Below are 27,988 nucleotides of genomic sequence, written 5' to 3'. Positions count from 1 at the left end.
TTCAGCCAATGCAGCTCTGTATAGAATACCATAGCATAACAAGTAAGCTTGATATTTGGGATAGAGAGAATTACCCTGTAGTGTTTATCCTCTAGAAACCACTGACATGGATATTATAGTATTTTTTGTTGTATAATTTTAAAAAATTACTCCCAGCTTCACAGGAAAAGTTCAAACTCCAGTTTCCAGGAATATTTATTTTGGTTTATAACTCTAAGCAGAAAAATCTTATTTTTATTACACTAACATCTAGAGCTCCAGTAGAGCTGTGTAGGCCATTTTGTTCTGTTATCTAAAACTAGGGAGAGAAATTATCTTCTATCAAAGAAAATAACCTATGGATTTGTCTACACTAAATGCTCTAATAAATATATTAAAGTAATTGCAACAAATCTTTGTAACTGGAATCTCTGGACGAAGCCCCACTCGGCGAGCTGTCTGCACTTGTGGAACAGGTCACTGCTGCTAGGTGATGTTTCCTGACTACGTTCATGTTTGTTAGCTGCGTATGTGAACGCACCCTGGCTCCAACAGTCGGGCAGCAGGAGCGAGTGCTCATTCAAGGGGCTCAGCAGAGGTTGTAACCTCGAGCAGGGCTGTGAAGAGGGACAGGGAGCAAGCACTGGTGAGGCTGCACCTCAAGTACTGTGTGAGGTGCTGGAGTATGATCAGAGAAGGGCAGAAAGCTTGTGAAAGGTCTAGAAACCATGTCTGATGAGGATGGGCTCAGGGAGCTGGGGCTGTTCTGCCTGGAGGCGGCTCAGCGGGAACCTCATGGCTCCCTACAGGAGCCAGGTGGGATCTGTCTCTTCTGCTATGCCTGCAGCGAGACGGCCAAAGGAAATCGACTGAAGCTGAGACAAGGAAGATTCGAATTAGATGTTTAAAAAAATCTTTCCGTGTTAGTGTGCTCAGGAACTGGAATAAGCTGCCCAGGAGGGTGGTGGAACTACCATCCCCAGAGGTGTTCAAGAGGTGCTCGGCTCTGGCGCTGAGCGATGTGACACAGTGGTTACAGTGGCAGTGCTGGGTGGGCGGCTGCGCTGGAGGATCTGAAGGGCCATTTCCAGCCCGGGTGCCGCTGTGGCTCAGGGATCCCCTCACGGATCCGCTCACGGATCCCCTGACGGGCGCTGTTCCGGCCCGCCCTCAGCCGCGGGGCGGGGCCGTCGCGCTCGCGCCCAGGAGAGGCTTTGGCCAACGGGCCCGCGCGCCAGCGCCTCGCGCGGTCCCGGCGCTTCCTTCCGGCCGCCATTTTGTCGGCCGTGCCTCGCCGTGCCGCCGCTCGGGGAGGGAGCGCAGAGCACCCGCCCGCCGCACCCGGACCGACCGACCGCCCGCCAGCCACACCGACCGCCATCGCCATGTCCAAGCGCCACCGCCTCGATCTGGGCGACGATTACAGCTCCAGCAAGAAACGCACCACCGACGGGTGAGGGGTGGCGCGGGCGGCGCGGCCCGCGGCGGGGCGGGTGGGGGGGATCGCGGCGGCTCCCGCGCCATCCGCGCCCCATCCCCGGCTCCGGCCGCCCCTCCGGGGCTGCAGCTCCCCGGGACGCGGGGCGGCCGCCTTGCGAGGCAGGGAGAGGCCGCAGCGACGGCGCCTCGGCCGAGCAGGCCCCGAAGTCTGGCGGCTCCCCGAGCGCGGGGCCTGGCTCGGAACGGCCGCCCCGCCGGGCGGGCCCTTCGGGGGGCGGATGGCGGCAGCGGCGGCGGCGGGGCCTCGCGCGGCGGCGCCGGCAGGGGGAGGGGAGGGAGGCGCCGGCCCGGCCGCCGGGGCAGGGGGCTGGGCTGGGCGCCCGCTGCGGGGCCCGCGCCCCCGCGCACGCTTTGTTTGCAGCTCTTCGCCTTCGTACTTATATTCGCCTTTTCCACTCCTTGTCCTCCTTCCTTTGTGTTTGTTTACTTATTCTCTGGCTTGAAAGGTCTGGCGAGCGTGGGCCTAGAGGTGAGCACGAGGGTTGTGCAGCCCGTGTTATTAGTGCCTACTCTGGTGGGAGCCTTGTTCCTTTGTTAACGTCTTTTCACCCAGTCACCCTCGGTGATGTGCTTGCCCTGAAGTAAGAATCGATGGTGAGGTGGGTTTTGAGTTAGGGGGCAAGGAATTGTTTATTTTTCTCTTAGTTTTGCGGGGTTGAAGTTTTAGGGCTGTACTCGAGCATATTTTTGTTGAGGTTAATGTAATTGCAGGAACACAGACAATGCACTGGTGCTGTTCTTAAATTCAGCGTTGATTTAGAGCTTTCTTTACACATTATCTTTTCCTCTCTAGTTGGGCAGGAGGGGGAGGAAGGGCAGTCAGCTCTTGAAAGTAAATTTCTGAAGTTTTAAGGAGTACAAAAAAATGCAGTGTTTATCTAGTCTGGCCTTCTTTATGGAGCACAGCAAGCTTCCGTGAATTAAACACTTGTTTAAGTCCATCAGCGTTGTTTTGGACTAGTTATGTAAGAAAAAAAAATTTCAGTTTTCACAGGTTAAATAAGTCGAATGTAGCAGTTAATAGTCACTGACAAACAGTCTTTGCAAAACTTGCCTTTTTTAAGGTAAGCTTGTACAGCTTCAGTTTTTAGCCCCTAGAGTTTGATTCATTTTTCTCAGCTAAACAAAATAAGTCTTTGTTATTCTACTTTTACTTTCTGTCTGTAGGATCATCATAATCACGTTTTATAAAATATATTGAGCTATTTGTGTTAGTTAATGCATTTTTGTAGGATTTCCCAGAGTTTGAAATCGTTCCTCTGAGTGTACAGAAATGTACATGTACAGTTTTTCTGTGGTACAACTGTTACAGCTGGCTGTAGCGATAATCATGGGTCAATATTTCCTTGTTTGTATGTTGGTGGATTTTGTAGTTTTGGTGTGGCCTTGTTTGTCATTGTTTTTACTTATCATGAATGCTATTCTGTGCTCTTGGTGCTACCATTTTGTATGTACTGCAGTGAGTTCCCACCAGTGTTAAACTAGAAGACATTGACCTTTATGGCACCTAAAAACTGTAGAAATGTTGGTCTTGTGCCCCTTCTTTGTCCTCCCCTCTACAGGTAAAAGCATGAAATGGTATAGGACTGAGAAAAACTCACTATAAGCATAATTACTGAACATGCCATGATTATTTCTTAGATGACTTGCAATCTTAATTCACGTAGGATGAGTCATACTAATGTTACATGGCTGGTTTATTTTAGAGTAGTTCGGTTTTGCAGCTTATGCAAGGCCGTAAGGAGGATGTGTGGAGCCTTGTTAAAAGCCTGTGTGTACCTGTCTTCCTCTGTGCCGAGGTTGCCTTTCCGCAGTGTAGGTGGTTCTGGAGCTGGATTAAGCTGGATGAGCTCCTTGCGTGATTACCACTTCGCATTCAGAACAATAGTGTCTTGCATCCTAACTGGACTACCTGACAAATATGGAAGTTACTTCAAGTGAACCTGTATTTTTTAGTTCCTCTTTAATGGAGGCCTATGTTAGTATGGGTTGCTGCACATTGGCAGCAGTGCCACATGGGCTCTGCTTGGCCGACATGTTTGTAATTGGTGCAACCTTAAACATCTGCATGACATCTGTTTTCTTCCAGAATTGAAGTATTGTCTGTGAAGTAAAAAACATTTTGAAAAATAAAAGTTGTATGGAAGACTTGGTTACAACATTTCTGTGAATTACGTACATACTATTTTAAAATATGCTAATTTGTTTTTAAATATATTTGAGTTGTGTAACATCAGAGTGATCTAGTGGGATGTATCATTCAGACTAATTGTATTTGGTTGATTTCTGTATAGAACAGAAATTCCTTTAGCTTATTGCCTTTTTTGCATCAAATATTGCTGTTTAATAATGGGGAGGAATTATGATTTCTTAGACTGGTTTAAGCCTTCACTGTGATGATCAGTGGTTTACCTTGAGTCCTTTGTTTCCCTTTTTATTTTTATATGATTTCTAATCAAAAAAAGCATGCTTATTTAGTGGTTGCTATAGTGCTTATTTTGTGTTCATATATGTTATATGTGTGTGAATGTAAGGAAGTGAAAGGAAATAGCAGACCAGACTTTTTCACTTAAAAGCAGAGCAAAAAATCCCAGCCCCCTTCTGATCATGAAGGCTGTTATGCGTTTCAGGTGCAAGACAAATGTGATTAAATCATTACTTTAGTGTAATTTTTTGTGTTTGAGTTCTGTTTTCTCTGTGCAATAATGAAAAAGCAGCTAAAATGTAATAGTTTATAAGTAAAGAATTGTCAAGCCATATTGTTAGAAAGTTAAGGAAATTAATATGGCGGCATAACTGTCATTCCTCCTTTTCCTTGTTGACCAAGGGAGTGTGTGTCTGCTGTGTCTGCTAAGCTTCAGTAATAATGGGAAACTGGTAAATAGTTTCAGGCACAGTAAGTGCTGCTGTATAATTTATAAGTGTTAGAGAGTAAGTTTGTATGCATGTTGTGTGTTGTGCTGTTTCTGTGGTAGAATCTGGTTGCCCTGGTTCTCCTCTGCTTTTTGAAAAAAGAAATACTCGACTTTCATTAACGCATAAATAGGTTTTGTTTCTGAAACGTACATAGAGCTTGATAGGTTTCTTTTCTGTTTGTACAATATAAAAGCTGTAAAAGTTCAGTGAAGAAACTGAGAAATGGGGGATTAATGGCACTTTCCATGATGGATTGTATTTGTAGTCCATTTAATTAACTTTTTGTTCATGAGGTTGTATTTTTGTTTGTTTTAAGTAGCTACCAACACAGAAAGTGTTGGTAGCTACTTAAGTGCTACAGAAGTGCTACAAGGGAGTGTTTAGGAGGCCAGATCAGAGATAGTGATCCAAGTTAAAATTTTGTGCATGTGGGAGGGTTGGTTCTTCACAAGGCTGGTGAAATGCTTGTGCTGACACCTGGGAAGGGTAGGCAGCAGTGGGGATCTATTCCTTTTAGCACCACAGCTGCTTCATGGGGGCTGAAGTGTATGAAGAAAGTACGCTTGGTCTGCAATGCAGAAGCTGCTGACATGATACTGTTTTATTAAATGATTGTGGAATAGATTTTGTTGGTGTGGCTTATGTACACTTTACCTGGATACCAGTGAAGGATACAAATCCTTCAGAAACACACATATACAAAAGAATACTGTAAAAAGCCGAACCTGCACATTAGTGTGACTTGCAAAAACACACTTCACTAAAGGTAGTGTATTTTACCCTGGCTTTACCATTCTTGAATTGTTTTTATACCTTTGTTTCTTTCTCCTGCCAGTGATGTTACTGCCTGACCATGCACTTTTCTGTCCTGGTACCTCTAGCTGTTTAGAAGGTGAATAGCTCATCAGCCAAGCCCAAAGCTTTGTTGCTGTCTGATAGATGCTATTCAACTCTTAGACCTTCCTGAGTAGTATAATGGAGCCTGGTTTGTAGGGGTAACTTCCATATGGAGAATATGAACCTGTTGGGTTCTGCAGTATCTGCATGGCATTTTACAGTAGGAAGAGATTTCTAGCTTGTGCAATATTTGACTGTGTTAGAAGTAATGTTAAAGTTAGAGTACTGAGGGAAAAAAAAAAAGGCTGCATACATTACATTCATTTATACAAGAAGAGTAGTGGTGGTTGTTTCCAAAGCACAGCACATTTTGAATTAAAATTTATAGAATCAATGCTAATTTAATCTTGGTTACTGCATCTTCTCTATAGGTCAGAATATGGTATTATTTCAGTTGTTAAATTTGAATGTCAAATGCATGTTTAAAACAAAAAAGCTGTGGAGAGGAGTATTGGCAAGGGTTTTCTTTGGACATGGTCTTTAGACTTGCCTGAGTGCTGGTGAAGGAAGAGGTGAGGTTTTGTTTTTTCTTAATATAGCCTAGAAATGTTTATGTGTGCACTTGCTATAAAGCTGGTGTTGACTTTGTTGTTTTGCCTTTTGGATGGGATTTCAGTTGATGCACACAAAGAGACAAAGCTGAGGACACCAGTTTTGCAGGCAAAGATGCCACTATTCTTTTCAGCTTGATCTAGTTTAAAATGAAATGGATTATTTTTGTAAAGCAGGGCTCGTTTCAAAGTCTTGAATTGAGAATTTTTATTAAAAGCATGCAGCTGTAATTTTTGGGTCAAACTAAGGATTCCTTTGTAAGTGTGTTTGTAGGAAGAGTGGGATTATGTGCAGGAACAAGTACATGGACTTGCAGAATCAAACTCAAAACGACTGAGGTCAGAGTTTGAGAATACTGTTTTTCTTTTGCACACAGTGAATTTTTCTACTTAATATATGGAACAAATGCGAATACATAAATGCTGTTGAAGTGTGTGGTATGAGGTGATGCTGTAAAAGATACTGTACAGCTTGGTAGTGTTGGGTTAACAGTTGAACCCATAATCTTAAGGGTCATTTTCAACCTCGATTATTCTGATTCTGTGAACTGTAGTGGATGGTTTTAAGTCTTAAGTTCCAGACTCAACAACCTGTGTAGCAAAGTTGATGGAGTCAGAATTGTGTGTAAGACTTGAAACAAAAATAAAGCTACAGAGTAACTGTGGAATAATGAAATTAAACTTTCCTTCCCTGGCTTGCTTACTATCTTGAGTTAATTTTTTTTGGGTGGGTATAATTCCTTTGGTAGGTAGGCAAAAACACTTTTTAGTGTTCTCTTATTTTTCTGCAGCAGCAAGTGGGGATGGGGAGAGGTGAGACATCTACACTGCACGACTGATTCTTTATAATCATTAGATGAAGAGAGTTAAAACATTAATCTCTCCACATGATAGCTTTATTCAGTCTTAGCTGTAATGAGAGGCACTGTTGCAGTGTTTAGGTACAATAAGTGTAGCTGTGTCTATCTAATGTTGAGTATGCATCATATATACTGTTGTTACTCCTTGGTGCTTATCCTTCCAGGTAGCTGATTACAAGACTTCAAAAATTTGGTTTTTATCCACTTCACGCTGGGCATCTTTAGGGTTGTGTTGTATTAAAATTCCTCCTCTACATTTAAATATTCAAGTGTCTCATTTTCTCCTTTGTCTCTTAACCTGTTTTAGGAAAGATCGGGACCGGGACAGGGACCGAGATGACCGTTCGAAAGATCGTGATAGGGATCGTGACAGAGATAGAGATCGTGACAGAGAGAGGGACAAGGAAAAAGATCTGCGACCTACATCCAACTCTACGTATTATGCAGCTGCTGGCTTACCAGCTATAAAACCAGCAATGATTCCACACAGTATTAACCCTTTCACAAATCTACCACATACCCCACGATATTATGATATCCTGAAAAAAAGGCTACAGCTTCCTGTCTGGGAATATAAGGAAAGATTTACGGATATTTTGATTAGGCATCAGTCATTTGTGCTGGTTGGAGAGACTGGGTCTGGTAAAACAACACAGGTGAGTTCTTATCTATGTGATACTGCATTTTTTTAAAGGTTGTGGTTATATGTGAGAAATAAATGTGTAAGAATACTTCAAAAACTGTGAGCAAAACTAATATGATGGATGTTGTATTTTCTTTAATGAGTGCAGAAGGTGAGGAGAATTTTACAACTTCTTCCACTTCAAAAATCCAGTACTTATTCCAGGCCCCTGGTTCCATTGGGCTTTATAATTGGTAGGTTTCTGTTAGAGGAAGATAGAGCTTTTATGGTGGGACAGAAGTGTACTAAATCCACAAACCGAAGTGGTGGTTCCAAATTATTTATTTAGCTGTCTATGTAGATGGCAGCTACAAAGTATGAACTTGTTCATGTTTTATGAAATTTATTGCTATTGATAAAACGAAATGTCAGATACAATTCTGACGTCTGATTAGCTTTTGGTGATACTCAAACTTGAGAGGTAGAGTCTTGTGTTTCTTTGGTGCTGAAACTTCTCAGAGGTTGTAGAGATTTTTAGTGCTGCAGTTAAAAATCACTTTTTTTTTTTGGAGACTTACGGCTTTAAAAGTCTTCCTCAGCACCAGAAGTAGTGATAACAGATGTGCAGAGCCTCCTTAAGCCTTAACAAAATTTTTGAGGACCAGTAAACAGGGAATATCTAAGATACAAGGAACACCTGGGTATTTATAGCAGGGTAGACTTGTTCAAAACTTTATCCTCTAGTTTACTGTTTAAAGTCTGTGTTGAAAACTGATGTAAAACACTTGTTTGTTCTGTAATCTGATAAAATCCTTTTGTCTAGGCAGAAAATTAAAGCGGAAGAATATTTTAGTCTTTATAAAAGAGATTGTAGCTAACTTTTAAGTTTTACAGACAGTAGATTTTTGGTCATAAAATTTTGGATGTTGAGAAAATGTGAAGGACATAATAGTATATTGAATATCTTTTATAACTGTGCCTGAAATATCTAAAGTTACAGGATCTTGCTGCACATTCTAGGAACCAGTGCTAATTCTAGCAGGTAGTTTTTTGACATTATGTGGTTTTTTTATAACTGTATGAACAAAGACTAGGACTGTATAAAATTCTTTAGAAAGGTCTGATTATGTAGTTATTTGGAAGATGCAGTAGCCTGAATATTACGTTAAAAAATTGTACTCACCTATATGGAAACAAGATTACTTGCGTGATCCGAAAATTTGAAGATCTAAAGATTATGTCAGTGTCATTCCTCAGGCATAAAGCTTTTCCTGAGTTATCTTACCACTTTAACCCCTACTTTCTGAAAGGATTTAAGTAATTTAACACATCTTGCCTAAAAACTGGATTTAAGCTACCAGAAGCACATAAACTGTCTTGGAAGCTTCCCTGCTTACTGTTAATTTGCTCTGTGAAGTTGCAGATATGCTTTTAAACAATTGACAGTGTCTCTGTAGGGACATACCACTGAAAATTGTCCTGCTGCCACCTAATGAAAACTGTTTTACATATGGTAGTGTGTCATTGTTTTTGTGGTCAGTTGCTGTCTTAAAACTTGTTTATGGATGTTTGTTTTTCTTTATAAATTCATTGATCAGAGCAAGATAAATACTTTTCTGCAGCTAAGAAATCCTTTAATGTTCAAACAGCAGGTGTACATAAGGTATTAATATCAGCTTTATACAAATAAAAACAAGCAACATTTGAAAAATATTATTTCCAAAATTAGTATCTTCTTTCATTGTGATAGTAAAAGGCTATACAGTAGTAGATAGCTTTTTGATAGTTAGCTGCTGCCTTTCAAGTCCTTTCCCTGATTATTATCTGCACCTCTCCTATTTAGGCAGGTTGGGAGAGTTGGGATTGTTGATCCTGGAGAAGAGAAGGCTGCAGGGAGGCTTCACTGTGGCCTTTCAGTACCTAAAGAGGACTTAGAAAAACATGAAGAATGACTTTTTACATGGGCAGCTAGTGATAAGACAAGGAGAAATTGCTTTTAACCTGAAAGAGGGGAGATTTAGATTACCTGTTAGGAAATTCTTCACTGTGAGAGTGGTAAAATACTAGAACAGGTTCCTGGAGAAGTTGGGAGTGCCTCATCCCTGCGAGCGTTCAAGGCCAGGTTGGATGGGGCTTGTAGCAGTCTGGTCTGGTGGGTGGCATCCCTGGCCATTGCAGGATGGTTGAAACCAGATGATCTCTAAGATCTCTTCCGCCTGAAACCATTTTGTGATTCTATGATTATATGCATGTTTTCCCATTAGTCTTGTAGAGTGCCCAGGATTGGAAATGTTTGGCTCAGCAATGGAAAAAACAGAAGATTAAACTTTTCTCACTTGTTTCATGTAGACTTAAACCCCAAAGTACTGAAGAAGTATATTGGAAGCCACGACATTAATTTTCGGTTCTTTAGTGTTTGCAGTGGCTTGATTTGTAATTTAAACTTAACCTTTGAAGTTAACTGGTTTTTCTAAATGCACTGGAAATGGGCTCAGTGATGGAATGGGTGTGCCAGATTTCTCTTACGAAGGGGTAATTACTTACTGTAATTGCAGTGTTCACTCTCTGTTAAACCTGGGATCATATGTGGTTCTGGTATAATAGTTTCTCTTTGGTAAAGAGAATGCTAGAGTGGCATGTCCCTTGTGTATTGATGTAGCAGAAGTGATGCCACTTCTTTAGTGCAGCTTCTTGGCGAAGTTCAGGAGCAAGGTGATGTGGAGTATAGCTTAATCCTTGTCCTTTAATGTGCAGGAGAAACTATGCAGGTCCTCAGATAATGATAATGAAGAGAATTCTACCGTGTAACTTTTAACTGAGGAATTTTTCAGGAAGTTGGAGAGGCTCAAAAAAGCCAGAAAGGGGAGTGCTCTTCCATCTCTTGCTATGCAGTTCTTAAAATGATGAAGTTCCTTTGACTTTGAAATAGTCTTAAATAACCCTTAGTCCATTTATCCTTGATCTTAGATGCCAGTGTATGTCTAGTCACTACCTCCTCATGTTTATGGAAGTCATATTTGAAAATCTCTTACTTGAGAAAGTCCTTGAGATTAAATGGTGCTAACTAAAGCCATTCCTCCTGCTTTGGATACTTGATAGAATGACCTTTTTTATAGGGAAAGTCGGGGATTTTGATGATGCTGTAGGGTTTTTTTTCTGTCAGTGGGTTTAACTTTAGGCTAGGTTTCATAATAACCAAATGAGAGTATATTCCCAGATATGACTGAAGTAAAAAAATGTAGTATGGCAGAGTCCTTTTTCCCAGTATATGTATGTCTTTGAAAGATGGACAGGAAAAGTCTTCAGGTGGTTGTCTATATCAGCTTAGCACAGGGAAGTCTGTGGAGCCCTTTTCTTTCATTTCACACTGGTGCTGAAGATTTTGTTGTTTACTGGAAAATCACGTTTAAATTGGTTTTATTTCATGCTGCAGTGGTCTGAGAGACTGCTGGTTCAAAATATATTTCAGGACTTGCCCTAAGTAAAAAAGCTTTACCTAATATACTCACATATACTAGTATACTTACTTGAGCTGTTACTTGCGACTTAGTAAAGCAGGGGAGGCATATATATGTTACAGGATAGGGTTTTGTGTTGCTGCTGTTAGTGTTCAAGAACTGCTATTCTAGTTTTGAATAGGATTTTCAGAAATTTTGAGTTCTTCACAGCAGTCTAATAGGCTCCTGTCATATTTTGATTCCGTTTGCTTTATTGCTCCTATATTTATAGTGGAAGTTCTCCATATTCATCATTTAAAAATGCTTAGACTACACTGATCTGTGTCTGGTTATGTGTTACTGTTTACTTATGTCCATTTTGCTGTGAAAATATAATTATAAAGAACTGACATTTTCCTGGTTTAAATTATACTGCTTTCTCTTATTCCTCATTGGAATTCCAAATATAAATATAAATATAAATATAAATATAAATATAAATGGTATGTTTTCTTTTCCTCTTTGTGTTTTTAAGACTACTTGGAAAGTAATTACTAAGAACAAGTGGATTTTTTGGTCTGTAGGCTTGGAACTAGTTCGGCCTGGAGACGTCTCCTCATAAAGTGTCACACTGAGAACATGTTGAGAATAATCTATCTCCATCAAACTGTTACTGACCATAGGAATTCTGAATAAAACTTATTTTGGATGATTCTTACTGTTTCCATATTCCTAATAGGAGCAGAAAACTGCTGACTGGCAAATCAAATGAGTGCTAACACAGGAAGGAAAACATAGGGGTTTTATATGTGGTTGATGAAATTTCTGAAGAGCAGTAATAAACCTAATGAACATAATTATCTGTTCGTTTTATTTGTTGCCCTTCTTGGCTAAGACAATTTTTTATTACTAAAATAATTATTTTTGCTTATAAATATTAGTAAGCATTACTTTTTTGAGACACAGAATACATTTTGCTTACTGTAAAATTTTAACTGTGCTACTGATCTCAAATTTTGTGTTTTATCTCTAATTTTGGTTGCTCTGGAGCATGTTGGCTGATGCTAAGTAACTCTAAAAAGTATTGATCTAACATCTATAAAATGTACCGTGAACCTGTGTATTTCCTTGATAACTTCAAAGATAGTTATGTACATGCTTAACGAGAGTGTGCTTTAGTTAGTGGCAGTGGATCCAACTAACTAGTCTATCTCTAATATAGTCTGTCCTGCTTTGGCTGTTTTTATGTGTGCAGTTGACATCTCTGTGGAATTGTAACTGACTTTGGATTCAGTACAGGTTGCAGATTCCATGTCACCATTTGAAGTGTGTTTATCACTGAATTGTATCCTTGGCAGATCCCTCAGTGGTGTGTAGACTACATGCGCTCGTTACCTGGCCCGAAGAGGGGAGTCGCGTGTACCCAGCCCCGGCGAGTGGCCGCAATGAGCGTGGCACAGCGTGTTGCTGATGAGATGGATGTCATGCTGGGCCAGGAGGTTGGGTACTCCATTCGGTTTGAAGATTGCAGTAGTGCAAAAACCATTTTGAAGTAAGTATTGCAGCTGTCAGGTAAATGTATAACAGCATACTTGGAGGTGGGGGAACCACAGGGTTATGAAGGGTGAGAGCAAAGTTATGAAAGGAGTAATAAGGGAGTGACTCTGTGGATTGGTGCTTTTGTGTCTGAGTGGGGAAGAGTCAAGGGAGCTGTAGCATGAGCTGAGAAGTGTGAGGTATGAAGCATGAATAGAGTTGGAAATTACTCATTCCTCCTAAAGAAGACATTGCACCCTATAGAAATTAATTTTAAATGATCCAGAAAGAAGGCAGTGACCTGAATAAATATTTTATTATTAAGGCACTATTCATAATAAGGCACTTCAATATGCAGTTTCTCTTTGTTGTACATTTAGCTGAGGTTTTACATGTGGGGTCTTCTACTCAGGGTACTTCTGGTGAAGTTCAGTACATTATTTCAGTAAAGAGAACTTCCCAAAGATTCAAAACTGGCCTATGCCTGGCTCTGGACACATAATCAGGAGTGTTGTACTTGTCATCTGCTATAGATTCCTGTGCTGCCAGGAAACAGGTGCATTTAATGCATCATTTACATATTACATTCAATATGCTCAGTTAAAAACAACACAATGTGGTTCAAGGATCAATGCTTTTCTATCAAAAGATGGCTTCTCCTTGGTCATACAAGTAGAAGGGCTGGGCATAAAGTTAATATGGAAAAAGAAATGTAACAGTAGCAGAAAGGCAAAAAGTGAACAGATGATCTGCAGACAGAAAAGGAGAACAATTGCAGAAACAGTGTATCTTGGATTTTAGAGGGTGTTGTCTCTTCTCTTGAGTTCAGGTGTGGAAGTCTGCCAGTAACACTCTACAAACTATTGTAAATGTTACAAAGCCTTATTCCTCCTCACTCCCCCCCTTTTTTAAAAAAAATTTTCTCCCCCCCACTTTTTTTTAAGCTTTACCCCCCATGAGATTCTGCTTATACTCTTTTTCTATTTGAAAACTTAAAATGGGCATGTTACAGTGTTGGAAGTAGTTTGTTGGTGTTGCTACACTGAAAAAGTTGATTAAAAGCTTAGTTCAAGCAATGTAGTGATATGGAAGAGGATTCTGTATCAAACCTAATAAGCAGAGTGTGAGTTGGAATTGTTTCTCTTTGTTCAGGTATATGACTGATGGTATGTTACTTCGTGAGGCGATGAATGATCCTTTGCTGGAGCGCTATGGTGTTATAATTCTTGATGAGGCCCATGAGAGAACACTGGCTACGGATATCTTGATGGGAGTTTTGAAGGAGGTTGTAAGACAAAGATCTGATCTGAAGGTCAGTAATGATGAAGTTCAATGGCATCTCTCTTCTAGTTGCAGTCATACTAAGTATCTCTGTCCTTACCGTTAGCTGAGTTTTATAATTGTTTTTTTATCTGTGATCATGTATTTTGGAAGGCTAAACTTAGGAAAATCTGAATGTGTTTTGTATTGAGGAAGCTCCTAGAAACAATGCAATTGTAGCTTAACCTTATGTATTTGACTTGGAATTTTTTTGAACAGGGGTGCTTTATTCAGGTAATAAATGCATTCTTATATTACAGTCAGCAATTTACTTTCTTAAAATTGCATGTTATATGCATCACATATCACAAGTTCTAAACATTGAGTAACTTTTTGTCCTCCAAATCCACAGGTTATAGTTATGAGTGCTACTTTAGATGCTGGCAAGTTTCAGATCTATTTTGATAACTGTCCTCTTCTAACTATCCCGGGTCGTACCCATCCTGTGGAGATATTCTATACTCCAGAACCCGAAAGGGACTACCTTGAGGCTGCCATTCGAACAGTGATACAAATTCACATGTGTGAAGAAGAAGAAGGAGATCTCTTACTCTTTCTTACTGGACAGGAGGTACTTTCTTTTGTTTTCTATTCATTGTTCCATACAAAAAGTGCTTCAAGTGACTTCTGTAGACTAAAACAGTTTCCTTTTCTAGTTTATTGTTTGGGTGACCAGAGGTTTACCTGCCATACATTTTAGGTCCTTTGACATTGTACGTATCTGTAATGTAAATGGTGTGCCAGGCCTTTCTAAAATGAAAATTCTCATCAACTCAAGTACTTCAAAAACAGAAACCCAGAGAATGAACCCAAGGTTTATACTGATGGGAACTTTTGGGAACTGATGGGATTAATTCTGTGCACAAGTGTATATGTATTGTACAACTTATCTAAAGAATAATCATTTGGTTCTGCTGCTTAGCTATTAGTAGTAGGTTTTGGGTTTCTTTATCAACAACTCGGAGTGTTAGGCTGTAGACTTTATTGTACCATAGATTCAGGGAGTTAATTCTCAGAAATGGACTCCATGCCCTGCAAAAGAGGATTGTATGCAAGCACTTAAACTACACTACATCAGGAAGTGAGGATTTTCTGGAAATTTCAAGTATTTTACTTGAAATAACCTAGGGTATTTTTTTAGTCCCAATCTTTCTTTGAAGCTCTTTGCATGTCCATATTGGTAAACTGAGATGGAGAAGAGGTTAAAAACCTGTAGGCATTTTGAAAGTTTGCTGGATTCAGTCAACCTAAATGTGCTTTTCGCAGGGGAAGAAGTGCAGCTAGCAAAAAATATTTTTCAACTCATTCTTCTTTCAGTTACTACTCTTGAAATACCTGTCAAGGGAAGTGGAACAATTCAGTATCTTTCTTCTAAGCAAACACAACCTTAACTATGCCAAGGGTGGATAGTGGTACAAGTAACTTGTGATGCTAAAGGTACTCTGGTTTCTTGAGTAGACTTTCCAGCCATAAAGATGTGTTTTCTCTTACATGAGTTTTAAGACATTTGATTGAAGTGTCTTCTGGCAGGTCATCTCCCTTAAAAAACCAAAGCAATGACTGTCACTATAAAAGCAAATACTCTGACTTTTACATTTGTCCTTCTTTGATTGGAGTTTTGCTGTACAGGTAGGAAGAAATACTTTCAGTGATAGTGGCTTTGAAACCTACCTGCTTGTTTTAGTTTGAAGTTGTAGTTCAGACTATCTGGGCACTTAAATGTGTGAATTAGTGAAACAGCTGTTGCAGAAGGGTGAAAATTGGTGGCAGGAGAAAGGAACACTGGTGTCCTGGTGTTTCAGCAGAAGTAATTTTTCTAGCAAGATGCTAAATCAGGCTGGTCTTCAACCTTTCAAAAAGCACAAATACATGGCCTTCTGATGTATGAGTTACGTGTTTGTTATGTCAGGTGCTATGTATTACTCTAAATAATCTGTTATAACAATCACTGAAGGGTATGGGATGAGTGTCTTCCTTTGGCAAATGTCTCTAGGCTCCAGACCTGCCGCTACTGCAGATGTACTCTCTTCTTCTGTATGAACAGGTTATTTGATTTTCACTGGGTTGATTTGCAGGACATAATGTATTATAAGCAAATTCTGAATAAAATTCTGCACACAGTACACAGTCATAAGTGTATTTATATAATAAAGCATAAAAGCATCTAACACTGTCTTACTGAATCACTTTAAAACACATGTTGGTTAGCTAGCATCCTCTTCTCTGGAGTCTAGAGTTGTCCAGTCCATGTGTCAGTTGATGGTACTACCCAGGGTCACTGGAGTTGACTCTGCCTGGACCTAATCTTAGTTTGGGTGGTTAGCATGAAATTCAAGTCTGGTTTAGCTTCTGTAGAGAAGCCTAGAAATACTTTAACCCTTTGGATTAATGATATTTTGAGGTGTCTGTTGAGCATCATAATAGGGTCTCTGTGTGTATTGCTGTTGAATCTAAAGTGGTGTGACCTGCTGTACTCTCAAGAATGGGAAAGTGTGCTCTAGATACCATTACCACTATATGCTTCAGGTTCGTTAGACTTAGTAGCTAGGCTGAAATTGATGTATGCTGGTAGTTCTTTGAGATTCTTCAAAACACTATGAACAGGGTGCAAGATTATTTGTATTTCTTGTCAGAAAGGTGTATATACAAAGGTAAACGAAATTACAGACAAGGAAGTGATTTAGCTGAAATGGTGTGAATGTGTCTTGTTGAGAGTTTGAGGCTGTAAATGAGGTATAATTGCAGTGGCCTGTGGTAGAATGGGGTTCCCTATTGGCTACTGTCTTTTCATCCAAAAGATTTTGAAGTCATTTCATATGGGAATTAAGATGGATAGCAGTTAATTAGTACAGATTAGTTAAGACATAGAGAAGATGATGAACCTTGGAGATAGCAAGGAAGATTGTGTTGTCATGCCCAGAAAATTAAAAGAAGCTTAAATGTGTTTGGAAATGAAAGGAATCATAGTTGTATTAGCATGCTACTGGATGATGATAAAATGTTGTTAATGGTGTAGAAATATGTGTTCAGTAAAAATTCCATTCCTGAATCCTGGAAGGAGTAAAAGTATCTGAATGCATTGTATGAACTGCTTTTAAGTCCATTAATAACAAAAGAGGATGTTTAAAAGAAAAATTTACTACGAATGAACATTTTGAAACATGATTCGTCCTACAAGCTTTGTAAAAAATGAGGAAAGCTCATTTGTTAATTTTTAAAACAAGCAACTCCCCTGGTATATCAAGAAAATTCAGAACATAGTGTTCATGTTTAATGCCAGTGTTCAGAAATGTATAATCTGGTGTTGGGTTTGCATGGCCAAGCTTGGGTAGCAGGGTGATGATTTCTTTGAGGAGCTGCTAGAAGCTTCATCCATGTCCAACAGAGTCAATCCCTTGCAGCTCCGAAGATGGAATGTGCCTCTGATCAAGGCTGAGCCAATGGTGGTAATGTCTCTGTGATGACATGTTTAAGAAGGAGAAAAAAAGAAAAACCAACAAGTTATTGAGCAGTTGTAATTGCAGCCAGAGAAGAGCAGGGTTGAGAACATGTGAGAGGAACAACTCTGTAGACACCCAGGTCAGTGTGGGAGAAGGGGGAGGAGAGGTGCTCTGGACACCAGAGCTAGGATTCTCCTGGAGCTTGTGGTGCAGCCTGTGGTGAAGCCGCTGTGCCCTCCAGCCCATAAAAATCTATGAGCATGCAAAATCCACCTGCAGCTTATGAAAGATACCTATGGTGGAGCAGGTGGATGCCTGTCAGGAGGCTGTGACCATGTCGAGGGCCCACAGAGAGCGGAGCCCCCTGTGGAGCAGTCTGTCCTTGGTCGTTCAGCCCATGGCAGAGTGACCTGTGCTGCAGCAGCTTGCAGAGATCTGTTACAAGATGGACTCATGTCAGAGAAGTTCATGGAGAACTGTCGCCCGTCGGGGAGGATCTCATGCTGGAGCAGGAGAAGGGCTCCTCTTCCTGAGAAGCAAAGGAAATAACTTGTGATGAACTGGCCATTACCCCAGTTCCCTGTCTCCCTGTGCTGCTGGGAAGGAGGGAATGGTGGAGGAGGGCGGAAGGTGTTTCGAGGGTTGTATTTTACTTCTCATTATCATGCTCTGATTTTGTTAGTAATAAATTCAGTTAATAGCTCTTATCTGAGCCTGTTCTACCTCTGGTGGTATTTGCTGAGTGACCTCTCTGTCTTTATCTCAGCTCATGACTCCTTGTATTTTCTCTCCCTTGTCCAGCTGTAGAGGGGAGTGATAGAGAAGTTTGGGTGGGTGTCTGGCATCCAGCCAGCATCAACTCACTACACCTGGACAGCTGTAAGCTAGGTTGCCTGTCATCAGTTACCGGCAGAATTAGAAGGGGAGAGGGATTTTGTTTCACAAGGGAAAAGCATAATTACATTTCAGTCAACATGTCTTTCTTAGACAATAGGTGTTGTCAAACTTCTCAGTCTTTGGGGTTACAAAATCGGTAGTCTATTTTTGTAGATACACAATTGTTAAGCTTGTAGATCTGAGAGGTAAATGGAGTTCTTCTAAAACTGCATTAGATTTTACACTCCATTAAGATCAGTAACCCGAGAGGAGGTCTAACATACTTAGAGATGAAACTTGTGGGGTGGGAAAGACAGAAATAATGACACAGCAACTGTATGGGTCTGTCTTACATGTTCTAGTTACATGGGCATTTACAAATGCCAGTTGTATTCTTGGTCACCCTTTTTTTTATAAAGCCAGATGCATTGTTACACATTTATGAGGAAGTATCTGTGCTGCCTCTAGAGATGTGAAGTACAGATCAGGAGTGTTCTTGATTGTAGATAAATATACTTAAAATTGTTGCTGTGAAGTTCAGTATTCTGGAAAAGCTTAAAGTGATATTGGTAAAACTGGTGGTTTAGAAAAGAGTTCCAAAACATTTTTGATGTTTTGATAGAAAGTTTGGTAAATGAGGGTTTATTTTAAAGGCACAATATTTTCATTACTGTGAGACTGGTTGAGCTCTGGAAATGAAAGAAAACAGAGACTTACATCCTAATTGAAGTAAATATTGACAACTCTTTTGGTGTCAGTGGTGATGGTTGGGTGAGGTTAAGAGGAAGTCTGTTTACTAAAAGTGAACACAAGTTGTCCTGTTTAAAATTAAGATAGGAAGCATTTGGGGAGCTGGACAGCATGAGCTAAAATGAGTGCAGTAATACTAATTTTGTTCAAATGCTAAAAGGAGGAAGGTTTTTTTGCTCTTCATTCAAAATTATGTCAATATTTAATATTACAAATTAATCAGATCAAAGAGATCCTGAATATGGGAATTATGCCAAGGTGATTTAAGTTTTGACTTGACAGAGCAATTCTAGTTTATGGTCAAGTGTTGCCTTTCTCCAGCTATTACTTTTTTTGTCTCTGCATAATTTTGCAAAGTTTGTTTGGCTCAGTTTGTGTTCAAAGGCCTGAAGTGGTGCAGCTCTTGGAGCTGGTTCTTTTTATTGCAGTTTTGTCATTTTAGCTTGTAGCAGTCTGCTTTCATTTCCAGAAGAAGAAAGGGGAATTATGGAAGTTCCATGCAGTCTTTAAAGACAACAAAGACTGTATTTCTAGAAAGGTTCATGTCATCAAAGCCAGATGTGACTTGCTGTGCCCTGCATGTGATGGAACTTGGAAGGGGACAGGTTAAGGTGTCTGCCAAATATTTCAAGTTTACAAAGTATTTTTTTATTTATTCATTTGCTTCCTTTGCCCCATATTCATTTTCACAAGGTGAAATTGCCTTACAGCTTTTTGGTGTTAGTTTCCTTTGGAATTTAAGAGTTACGCCTCTTTGTTGTATCCAAGATGTAGCTAGCCATGTATCCAGGATGAAGCTAAATCTTAACTATATAATGTAGCAGCTGATCTTCTGTAGATAGATCTGTCATCTCCTGTTTAGAATAAAGTATGTTTTAACTGGAGCAGTCTTGGAAGTTTTGCTCATCCTGTGAGATTCTTTGAGTGTACCAAATAAAGGGTCAGCTGAAGAAAGGGATTCTGCAATAATGTTCCCAAGGGCCGTGTTTGCAAAATCGTTGGACTCTTATTTTTCATGCCAAGTGCTCAAATTGTCCCATTGAAAGTGCTTAAATGGTATCACTAGTCACCATCTTTTTGTAGAAAGGGTTTTTGTGAAGATAAGGCTTTGATCTTAGGATTGAGTGGAGCCTGGCCATCGAGTTCACTGGCTGCTAGCATAGACAACTCTGGCCTGTGAGTTAGAGTGGTTGCTGGCAGTGGAATCACTTTGGCTTAGGGTAACTTATGGTCCATCATTCAGTAACTGCTGTTTAATGTCAGTGTAATTTCACTGTACCTTCTCCATGGCAGCACGTATGAGTCTTGCACACAAACAGAAGGCAAGGATGGCTAGATTTGCAAGAGCAGTGTAATTCAGTAACTTGAGGCCACAAATATTTTCAAAGTAGTGGGAAATGCTGAGGGGACTGTGTTTGTTCAGCCTTGGGAAAAGAAGCCTCAGGGTAGACCTCATCATCATGAGCCAGTATTTAAAGTGTGGCTGCAACATACATGGAGACTCCCTTTTTACAAGGACACACTTGAAAAGATGAGGGGTAATGGATAAAAGTTAATCATTATGAGATTGTGGTTAAGACACAACAGGAAAATTTTTCACAATGGAAATAATCAACCATTGGAATAAATTCCCAAGGAAGTGGTGCATTCCACAACATTGGACATGAAGGATTCAGCTGGACAGGGTGTTGGGCTGTCTTGCCTAGACTGTGTTTTTGACAAGAAAGGTTGGTTTAGATGATCCTCAAGGTTCCTTCCAGCCTTTTTTTCTTTGATTCTGTGAACTGCATTGCTGCTTGTCATTCTGGGCTTCTTTTGATGTTTGTGGATTTGGGGTTGTTTTTTTTGCCTGCCATTGAATAGATCTTGTAATGGAATTAGTAAGAATCATGTATTTTTTTCGGCACAAACTTGTTTCTTAAAGACATGGTGCACTAACTCAATAAGGTGTGCATCTGGTCCAGTAATATTTTTCTGTTGTTTGTGGTCTTCAGTATGAGCTCCTTGCTTTTGACTGCAAAAATGCCATCAGGAAGAGAAATGGAAGGGAATTTCTACTGAGCATTCAGCTTGAACATGTAATAAAGACTTCATTTTCAACAGCAGAAAAAAGTAATCTACATGATAGGCAGAATCAGTCTCTTGTGTGATTAATTTTATAAAGCTCCTTTTAGATGAACTGCTAATAATACATTCAAATCCTTAGTTTTCGATGCAGAGCTAGGGTATGTTAGGTAGCGAGATGATACAGAGCAGTGGAAATATGTTATTGGAGGCAGCTGATTAGGTATTGGCTTATGGTTCAATTACTTCCAAATTTCTATGTGCTATGTGTTTTGACTCGGAGCCTGAGGAGCCAGGAACTGTCACAGAGAGTCTTTAAAATCATACCTGGAGGATTTTTAGTAATAAGGCTTTTGTAAGTTAGATTTTTTTTAAAGAAAAAAAGTGAGTATTGCTGAATATTACTTAGTAATACTTTGTCCAGGACATGGACAAAGTCCTGTTCATGCTTTCAGTCTGCTAAGTATTTACTAGTATGCATCAAAGATGGTTGTGGGGTGAAGATTTAAGCATTAGTCCTATAAATGGTACTCTTTAAGCCATAGGAAAACTTACGGTCCTCTTGGTTTCAGTCCTGGTATTCCGAGGACTCATTTGTTTTTTAACAGTCTTTGTATGCAAAAGTTTTCTTCTGGCTTTGCCTTTTTGGTGGATCTTTTCTAGCTGCTCAGAAAAAATACAGCTTCAGTGAGAGGAGTAAAAGTTAGGGAATCCAGGTGGCTTTGGGGTTTTTATTTTAGGCACTAGCCATTAGCCTGCCTTTTCTTTGGAAAAGTGGTTCAAGATGGAGTAAAATTCTTGTCAGATTCAGAAGGCATAAAGTAACCCACTTACTGTTCCGTAAAAATACCGATGGCTGCACTACTGTTGCTAGTAAATTGAAGGGAAACTGCACCCTTGTCTTGCTTTGTTTTCTAAACAATACAATGCTAAGTATAGATTCCCATACAGACTTGGGTCTTGCACAAATGGAAGTTGACATTAAAATCCTAAAGATTTTAAGACCTCCTTTTTGGGGTCTTAGAATTTCTTACTAAAACTGCTGAATTAAGTTCCCCTAATTTGACAGATATTCTAAATGTTGCCTGTTGCCCACCAGCTATTTGAAAACAAAGCAACCTGCTCAGGTTTTTGTGATTAAGATTGATTCTAGACATCAATTTGGTGGAAGGAACACCATTTCAATTAGCTTAAATTTGATTTAATAATAATAATAATATTGATAAAATTACTTTCTAGATTGCAGCTTTTTCTTTTTAAAGCTATTTTTACTTAGCTGTAAGTTCAAAATAAAAATTGTTTACTCTCACTTGGATGTTGAGGTGACTTTGTTTTTCCTGGTTGAAAAATACTCAACCACCTTATTGATCACTAGTACATAAAAAAAATATTCTCTTTACAGGTTGTAGTTGTTTTGGAAGCTTTTCCAAGGAAAGTCACTTAAGGGGCTGATGGTGTGGAAGAATGTTGGAAGACTCCATGTTAATGTTCAGAGTGTAGTAGTGAGGGGTTCTTAACTGCTGCTTGATTCTAGTTTCCATCGTGTTGCAGTTTAACTGTAGTTATTGCATGTGTATTGTAAATTTATTTTGATGGGATCAAGAGGAAGTTTCTGGAAGCTTTAAAGTACTTGAGATTACTGTCTGGGACAAGTCTGATTACTGGGTTTTGTGAAGTACAGATGTGTTGTGGCACTTGCAGCTTGAGAAAAATGAACAAATGCTAGTGTAATCATTCTTCTTTGTGGCCTGCTTGTTTTTTTCCTTTTGGTTGCCACTTTTTTTTAGCATGAGTGCATCAAATGGACAGGTTCATTGAATATTATTTCACTGAGAAGTATTTCTCAAGTACTAGTCCTAAGAAGTCTTTTTTGTGAAGAACTAGGATCAATCTAATAACTTCAGCATTGCTGAAGTCTCATGCTTTTTTTGTGTGTTAGGCCTGTTTTCTTTAACTCTGAAGCAGGTAATTGTGTTGATGCACTGGGCATCATGGGTCTGTGTGTGGGTCCTTTTATCCTGTGTCTGTTCCTATATCCTATGGCCCCTTACCCCCTGTCTCAGGTACTCAGTGTGGTAGCTTTGAGGAGTTTTTTAGGCATAATCGAAATACAGTCCAAGTTCACTCTGCCTTCTTGTTCTGCCTGAGAAGTGTCGTCTTCTGTGCAGATTGTCACAATCTTTATTCCAGGAAGGGGTTTTATAATGAATTTGTTTGGAGTATATGGGGTGCAAATATTTAAAGGTGTATGGTTTGTTTTTGAGAAGTGTTTCATACTTGAATAAAATGAGACTATTGAATTAGACTTCCTGAATCTTTAAAAGATAGGATTGTGCCTTCAATTATGGGTCATATTTCTGGATTTAGATGCCTTCATATGATGCAAACAAATCTTGAACACTCAAAGGTATCCTTAACACTTTAAAACTATTATTACTACACATAATCCTTCTATCTTGTGTACTTGGGGATACCAGTTTTGGTCATCATCTGTGTGGTTGTGCATACAGTTAGAATCATAGAATATCCTGAATTGGATATGCCAGTGCTTATCCAGTGCTGAATTGGCTTTTGCCATGCTTACATTAATTGTATACACTGATCAATACAGAACAACATTGTCTGTGCTTCTTTAAAACATAGTCAATGCATTTGTGCTGAGAATTTAAATGTCTCTTTAACAAATAAATGACCCAAATTTGGTGTAGATCTACCTGAATTTATGATTTCTGAGAGAGACTGCTTTTGTCTTTCAAATCACAGTTTAAAGCAGTCATTTTAGAGCCTTTAGATTACCAGTTGTGTAGTATATTTGCTTTAGGGTCTAAAGTATCACTTCAGCTTCAGGCTAGTCAATGTTGTAAGGGAGGTCTCCCCTCTTTTCTCAGAGAATGTTGTAGTAAATTTTTTTGCTTTTGCCTACTGCTGTTTTTTGTCATGAATTTATTCTTCCTTTAGTGGTTCAGATGGAGGATCCAGAGTCACTCATTTTGTCTCTTAGTTACACTAGTGAAGGCTCTGTTGTAATTTTTATGTTAAAGATAATGAATGGTGTTACTCATTAACTTAAATTTCTGTGCAATCCAATTTTCCTTAGATCTTGTCATAACTATTGGTCACCTAGCTGGCTTAAATGCAGTAGTTTGAAAATGAAATGAACTTGGAACAGTTGGGCTGTGGTGACCTGTTTTCTATGGTAAGCAGACAATAGGCTAGAAAATACTTTGGTAGAAAAAAGCATAAAACATCTTTCATCTTCAGACTATTTCAGTGGCTTTTCTTAAGCTTAAATGGAATTTCAGTTAATTTTGAAGTAAGATCTGAAGCCTGGGATTGAGAAGTTTGGTTTTGAGTATCTGTGTTTATACTGTAAAGGTGTTTGTTCTCATTAGGTACAATGAAGCAAATCTTCCATATAATTGCATTAGTGATACGTGACATTAAAGCTTAATTGGCTTATTTTAAATATCTTGCACATCAATTTCCTTCAGATTGTGAAAATTGAAAAGGTCATGAGTGCAGTTTAATATTCCAGGGTGAGAGATTTCAATTTTAGTACAATTTGTAGAGATTTAATTAGGAAACATAACTAAAAGAAAAAGGATGTTGAATGCAAATCATGCTGTTCATTAGAGTATAGAAGCTGAAACGTCTTGAAGTATTGTGGAAATTTGATTGCAGATTCGGTAAGCACCTTGATTGATTTTTTTTATTTTTTAAAGTAGAAGTTATTGTGATTGTTTTTCAGGGTGTATACTTAATCTAATTGCCATAAGCACTCTAAGTATACTTCCTTTTTCATAGAGTTCTCTTCTAACCAGTATTCTTGTTTTGCAGGAGATTGATGAAGCCTGCAAGAGGATAAAACGTGAAATTGATGACTTAGGTCCTGAAGTTGGTGACATAAAAATCATTCCATTGTATTCCACCCTTCCTCCACAGCAACAGCAAAGAATATTTGAACCTCCCCCACCGAAAAAACAAAATGGAGCAATAGGAAGAAAGGTAAATACTAAGCTGTGTTGATATTCTGTTCTGTAAGTAGCTACTCATAGTTGCATGGGCCACAAAATATGGTTTTCAGCTCCTTTAAATATATTTAGACAGCAACAAGTACAAGGGTTTTTTTAATGAAAATTTAAAAATGCAGTATTTTATCACATTAGGATTTTTAGGTAACTTGAAATTTGTCTCTCAGTACAAGTCATCCATCTATGTAGGGCCAGGATGTTGTGGTAACAGTTTTGTTTGACTGAATAGAAATGCCATTCATTTAAGTTTCTTACTTAAAATACAATTTATGTGGAGATGGGATTTTTTCCGTAAGTAATTATTTTGAGATGTGCTTTTTCCCCTTTTTTGGAGACAATTTGGGCTGTCTCTTAGGGGTAGATGGCCAGACAGGTTTTATCTGTTTCTTAAGGTTTATGAGAAGGTGCAAATTAAAACAAGGATGTTGAAATTCAAGGTTTATATTTTTGAAGTAAAAAATGAGGAACTGAAATAAATTAGGCAGAATCGATTGAGAAACTGAAAAACTTGCAATGGCACAGTGAATGTTCTTCATAAAATTATTATGTCAGTGCTCTAATAATCCACAGTAGAAGCTATGTGTTTTTTTAGAAAGGAGTCATATTAAAGCTTCCTAACACTAAACTCCTGCTCTGCAGAACTGGCAGTCACAAACCTAAGATTTTGAAGGTCAAAGCTGAATCATACTGTGTGCTCTAGGCAGGGTTTGTTCCTTGATTATTTTTGGTTTTGTGCAGTACAATGCATGTATAATACTAGTGACAACTTCTAGTGTTCTGGAAGAATAAATCACTTATTAAATTTAGTAAAATTATCTTCCTTTTCCTGCAGAAGTTGATTGCAGAAAGCATTCAGTCTCAAATCATGAAACTAATGCTGCAACAAAATTGTATTTGCAAATGACTTAAATGAAATTGCTTTTAAGTAACAAGTGATAGCTATGTATTTAATTATATTTTCACTCATGTTTAAAACTATGCCCTTCAGAATAGGCAGGTTAAGAGGATAACAAGTGCAGAGTGTAGTTTTTGTTATGTTGAAATGATAGTCAGTACTAGTCCCTGAGAGGAAGACATTCTTGGTGTAGCAGCTGTTTTACTACAAGAAAAAGTTGTTATGCCCAAAAGATGCCTGCTATGGGGTAAAGCAGCAGACTTAGACCTATGAAGTTACTTGTCCTCTTTGGCTGAAATATTCTGGCGTCCATGTTTTCCTTTTTATCTCCATAAGAAATATAACTATGAGTGAAAGTGCATCTGTGTTGCAGTTTTTTAAAATGGGTTACTTTTAATTAGTCTTAGTGATCAAGGTATGTAAAGTAAAACTGCGGTGCTGTGCCTGCCTATTTAAGAAAATGTCTCTTTTCATCCAGTCCTTTGTGGGACTGGAACCTAGATTTTAGCACTGCTGAGGAGGGAGCTAGTAGGTGATCAGAATCCTTTCAAAGGCTCCAATGGTCATACAAGTGTAAGTGAAATGCTTGGAGTAACTGACTAAGTACTTCCTGAGCTTTAACTTTTTGGAATGAGATGCTGGAAGTAGTGTGGCGTTTTGCTAGTGATGGTAGCAGCTAGTAGTGATGCAGCTTGACAACTTAGCATTTTTTTGTCCTCTTGGAGCTAAGAAAGCAGCTATTATTTTGAAAAAGTTTAAGATTATCGACAAATACTCTGATTAAATAGTAAGAATGTTTTTTTTAATTGAGGAAGATGAAGATGACTTAATGTTTCTGTTGCCCTATGTTAAAGGCTCCTTGTCATCTTATCCCTTCTTTTCAAACTGCGTTCTAGTTTCTGTGTCAGCAATCTTAAGCATTGCTAGTTAATACATATGCAATACAGATATGTTTTTAGATGTAGATATTGTGTGTATTTTAATATTCAAAACAAAGTTTTAAAATTAATATCAGAAATGGCAAAACTATTGCTAAGGTTAATTATAGTTAATTTTATATAAGGTGCTGATTTCAATTGTTCAATGTTGAAGTAACTTTGTCTTTTGATTTAGATTTGAAAGATACTATAATTTCTTCAGCCTTTTTAAAGTTTCTTCTTTTTTTGTAGGCATTAATTGTCATTTTCTAAGCAATGTGACATTAACAAATGATATCTGTATGTGCAACAGAATCCACCATGTAAATAACTTTTTTCTTTCTACCTTGGGAAAGTTCTGTATAGCTTAAGTGAATTCAGGTACATGTTAAATTGTTGTACTGCTGTAGACTAAGCACACTAACTATATTGAGTTCCTGATATTGAAGTGTCCTAATAGAAATCAGTGGTTAAAAGCAGGATAAAAATCTTTTGTCTCTGCTCTGTAATTAGTATTTGAAGAATCTTGGTGTAGGTGGTTCTGTACGTTAGCAGAAACAGAAAAACACAAAACTTAAATGAGGTGTACTCTATAACAGTAAGCTAGGTGTGGATTGACTGGACTTCTAATGTGAGAGTATGAGTTTAATTTGTATATTTAATGCCTTTCCAATTTTTAATGAAGATGTATTGCACTGATATTTGTAGCTGTGATCTCTTGATTAAATTGTGCAGGTCATCTGTGAATGACGTGTACGGTATTTTCTGTTTGTTTGAGGAATTCTAAGTAGCACGTCATTTTAGGGTGAAACACTGTAATTCCAAAATAATTGTAAGTGCTTTTTCCAAAGTACTGCTTTCAATATATTGTAGGCTTTGGGCAAGCTTAGACTTTACGAAGAGACAAGCTGAGTGTGATAAGTAGCTGACTGGGAAAGTGATCAGCAAGCAGGAAGGGATATCAGCAGTCAGTGGCTTCACTGTAATTCTGAACTAAGTATTTAGGTTGTCTCTCCAGTTCTAATTGATAAACTGAAAAAAGTAATGACAGAGTGCTCTGAGATTAGAAAGTGGAGGGGTAAGTATTTCTGATGAAGTGCTAAACAGGTTTTGGATCTCTTCTGAGGTAATAATGTGTAATAACCTGATTCATTGTGGTCACTGTTGGGATGAGAGGTAATGGTATCCATTGCTTGTTTACACTGCATCTCTGGATATAAAAATTTAAATGGTGGCAAATCAAGCCTTGGAACTCTGATAGTTACCTTTGCTTTATTTTCTGCATAGGACTTAACCTTTTGAAAGGCTAAGAATGTAACATTAAAGATATGTAAAGGTGTTTGAATATCTGGTGATAGAAAAAGACAGTAGAAATTAAATATATATTGTTCACAATT

The 27,988-nt window shown here is 38.8% G+C and overlaps 1 protein-coding gene across 1 annotated transcript in view; it reads left to right on the top strand.

Moving 5' to 3' along the window:
- The first annotated feature begins 1,246 nt into the window (after positions 1–1,246).
- Positions 1,247–27,988, top strand: part of DHX15 (DEAH-box helicase 15) — a 45,451-nt gene continuing 18,709 nt past the window's right edge. Inside the window, exons 1-6 of the mRNA XM_021554409.4 lie at positions 1,247–1,432; positions 7,011–7,359; positions 12,121–12,314; positions 13,451–13,610; positions 13,971–14,189; positions 24,586–24,753. Of these exons, the coding sequence (XP_021410084.1) occupies positions 1,365–1,432; positions 7,011–7,359; positions 12,121–12,314; positions 13,451–13,610; positions 13,971–14,189; positions 24,586–24,753 (1,158 nt within the window). The 5' untranslated portion in view covers positions 1,247–1,364. The remainder of the gene's footprint in view (positions 1,433–7,010; positions 7,360–12,120; positions 12,315–13,450; positions 13,611–13,970; positions 14,190–24,585; positions 24,754–27,988) is intronic.

This window comes from Lonchura striata, chromosome 4 (genome assembly GCF_050655825.1).
Source record: "Lonchura striata isolate lonStrDom1 chromosome 4, ASM5065582v1, whole genome shotgun sequence".
NCBI classification, from domain to species: Eukaryota; Metazoa; Chordata; class Aves; order Passeriformes; family Estrildidae; genus Lonchura; species Lonchura striata.
The sequence above is the reverse complement of the archived record's forward strand: the minus strand, read 5'-3'. Positions and strand labels throughout refer to the sequence as shown.